General features: G+C 37.4%; 1 protein-coding gene across 1 annotated transcript; it reads left to right on the plus strand.

Annotated features, from left to right (window-relative positions):
- The first annotated feature begins 520 nt into the window (after positions 1–520).
- On the plus strand, positions 521–1,367 carry LOC107698928 (gastrula zinc finger protein XlCGF49.1-like). Its single transcript, XM_016500070.1, has one exon. It carries the CDS (start codon positions 521–523, stop codon positions 1,277–1,279), a length of 759 nt encoding a protein of 252 aa, XP_016355556.1. The 3' UTR covers positions 1,280–1,367.
- The last annotated feature ends 1,973 nt before the right edge of the window (positions 1,368–3,340 follow it).

Here is a 3,340-nt window from a genome sequence, read left to right on the forward strand (position 1 = left end):
ATAATAAATGAATATATCTCACAGTACAATACCGAGTAAAAAAAACAGTAATGTAACAATAGATTTTATACGCACATATAACTGTCTTTTATAGTCCAGTGTTGTATTTGTTTAAGCAAACACTGCGTTGATCTCTATCATAATGCGCAGCCTCGGACTGTTTGCATTCACAAAGACCCAGATCTTCAGTCAGCCACTCCCACAGCCATCCAACACACTCACACACGCACGCACGCACGCACACACACACACACAGGTTTGTTTTTATGGTTTATGGAGACTCTCCATAGGCGTCAGTATTTTGCACTATTTTCATGTTGTGGAGACAAAACCCAGGAAATATTATAATAAGGATAATAATAAGTATTAGAGTTGTGATAAAATGAGCCTTTAGCATATACATGATGATATAAAATTGATATTAAATAGGGGTCACTTTTATTTCTTATTTCACTTTTCTTGTCAATTTAATTGATTGTTTTTTTGAAAAAGTACATTTCATTTGTTCCTTTCAGACCTGATGGAAGTGGAAGAGGAAACCGAAGAACAGAGTGAACTTGAAGAAGAAAGTGAAGAACTGAGTGACGCTGAAGAGGAAAGTGAAGAACTGCATGAAAAATCTTCTAAAAAGAATGTGTCACAAAAAAGAACTCAGAGAACTGGAGCTAGAAAGTCGTGCACCTGCGGTCAGTGTGGAAGGAGTTTCACATGTAAGGGAAGCCTGAAGGATCACATGAGAATTCACACTGGAGAGAGACCTTTCACATGCAAGTACTGTGGAAATGGGTTTAAACAAAGAGCAAGCCTTACAGAACACATAAGAATCCACACTGGAGAGAAGCCGTTCAAGTGCAATCAGTGTGAGAGGAGTTTTCGACAAAAAGGAGGCCTTACAGGTCACATGAGAGTTCACACTCAAGAGAAGCCTTTTACATGCCAGCAGTGCGGGAAAACTTTTGCAATCAGCGGAAACTTTCAGACTCACTTAAAAACTCACTCTAATCAGAAGGCATTCATCTGTCCTCAGTGTGGGAAAGGTTTTAATTTGCTAGAAAGCCTGAAAAAGCATGAGCTCGTTCACAGTGAAGTGAAGCCGTATCACTGCGCTCCATGCGGGAGAAGTTTCAGCCAAATGACCGAACTTAAAAGACATTTAAAGTCCTTCATGCATAATAAATACCTGCCGCTAGAGAAATTCATGCTTCAGAGTGGCTCCTCAGCTCATGGCTTGCCCTCAGGAGTGAATATGTCATTCACTAAAACACACCTCCTGCAGTGAAATTTTTGATAAAGCCTGTAGAAGGGGGATGAATGTATTAAACACATAATTAAAACATGTCTATTGCAGTAAACGGATGGTTTAAAATTCAGGAATAACAACATTTTTAAATGAATAAAATTACAATTGTATGTTACCATTCAATTACAAGGTCTGTCTCTTATTTCTACACCTTAAAGGTATCATATCGATGACAAGTTCAGTATGGAGTACCACAAGGCTCAGTACTAGGACCGTTTCTTTTCACCCAGTGCATGTTACCCTTGGGAGATATCATTAGGAAACATGGTGTTAACGTTCACTGCCTTTAAATTCTGCAAATTTTATCTCGAAATACAAACAATAAATGTGTTTTTACGCTGTTTAATGTGCCGTGAGGTCACTGTATTCAGCACCTCTTTTTAAGATAAGAGATAAGAGAGATAAGAGAACTTTGTCACTGTACATGTACAATGAAATTCTGGTGGAGCAAACTCCAGGTGCCTTCTTGATACATTGATTTACAGCACAAAATAATCATAAATGAACGTTAGAAGGCATGTTGATGCAAATCAGAATAATTCAATTACATGAATGTTTAATGTAATTGATCAATCACATGATTCAAAAAAGTAAAACTTGTGAATAAAGCTTGTGAATTGCCATAACAGTCTCAACATAACATATACCTCAGAAAACAACAATATAAATTTGACAACATTGTTTTATTTTCATAAATCAGTTAACCGAGTTGAAGCTACTTCAACCTTTAGAATGTTTGTATTGCTGTTTTACTTGTTAAATACAGACGATTTTATAGACGTTCAGGTCTGACTGGACCGATTTTGGACCTTTTTAGAACATTGGTCAAATTCAGATGTGCCTTTCACGATGTTGCACAATGGGTGTGTGATTATTTTATATGCAGGCTTATACTTAAATTATGCAGCAACACATCTTATAAACATCCAGAAGATGACACATTTAGACGTCCAGGGACGCGCAGAAAAGATGTGTAATTCACGTCCAGGGACGTGCAGAAAAGACGTGTAATTCACGGACAGAAGACGTCAAAGACGTCGGTTCAATTTTCATTTTGGATATATTTTTCAACCATGACGGGACGTGTCGGAGGGACGTCTTTTCAACGGTCATTAAACGTCCAAATGTTTGCTGGGTACTCACTAATTTTAGTTTCTCTGATGGTTTCTTTTGGCAATTTCATCCACAGTTTCCTTGGTGTTTAATGTGTATTCTCAATGGAAAGAATGGATAGTTTCAATATTCTGTTCTGCGCTGTGGTGCTCCGCAAATTGTTTTTTTATTAGCTTCAGTTTTGAAAATGAGCGCTTCCCTGAAGTTACAGTAACAGAAGAGAAATAAAACGAGAGAGAATTTAAATGGTGCAGATGTCGCTGAAGCTAGATGTGACAGAGTTGTGATACTAGCTAGCTACCAACCTCACACAGTTTTTATTATTATTATTATTATTATTATTATTTGGCCACGGCTATGCAGCATGTTCACGTAGTTAAAAAAATTATGCCGTTCTACGGCAGCAATGTAACAAATGCACACAATAAGTTATGGAGCCCAGCATAAGACTATCAGTAATCACGTGGTTACTAGTGCAAATGTCTATTCTTGATAACGATTACCAGTTTGACGGTAAATCATGATAAAATTCCCCACGGTTAGTATTACAGTTTCATCTTTTAATTATCATTAAAACCGTATTAGATTACCGCGATTTGAAGAACTCGCGATAAATAAATACTGTCCAGCACAGTTTTCAGTAAGAGTCTCACGTGCGCACAGCAGCAGAGTAGTTTAGTTTTCAGTGAAAACAAGGCGGAAAAGCTGGGAGGTTTTAAAAGAGTGCTAAGGGAATTATACAAATGAATATATGAATGAATTAATTATATGAATGTACCTCTGAAGGTTCTGACTGTCTTCAGAAACGATTCGATGGCGTTTTGTTTTCATCTTCGCTCCATGTAATACCTAAAGGAAGTGTTCTTAATCGCAATACTGCTTTGTCCATGAAGGTTACGGGAAACAGCTCTAATTCAGCTTTTCCAT

The sequence above is a fragment of the Sinocyclocheilus anshuiensis genome, unplaced genomic scaffold, assembly GCF_001515605.1.
Source record: "Sinocyclocheilus anshuiensis isolate Anshui unplaced genomic scaffold, SAMN03320099.WGS_v1.1 scaffold270, whole genome shotgun sequence".
NCBI classification, from domain to species: domain Eukaryota; kingdom Metazoa; phylum Chordata; class Actinopteri; order Cypriniformes; family Cyprinidae; genus Sinocyclocheilus; species Sinocyclocheilus anshuiensis.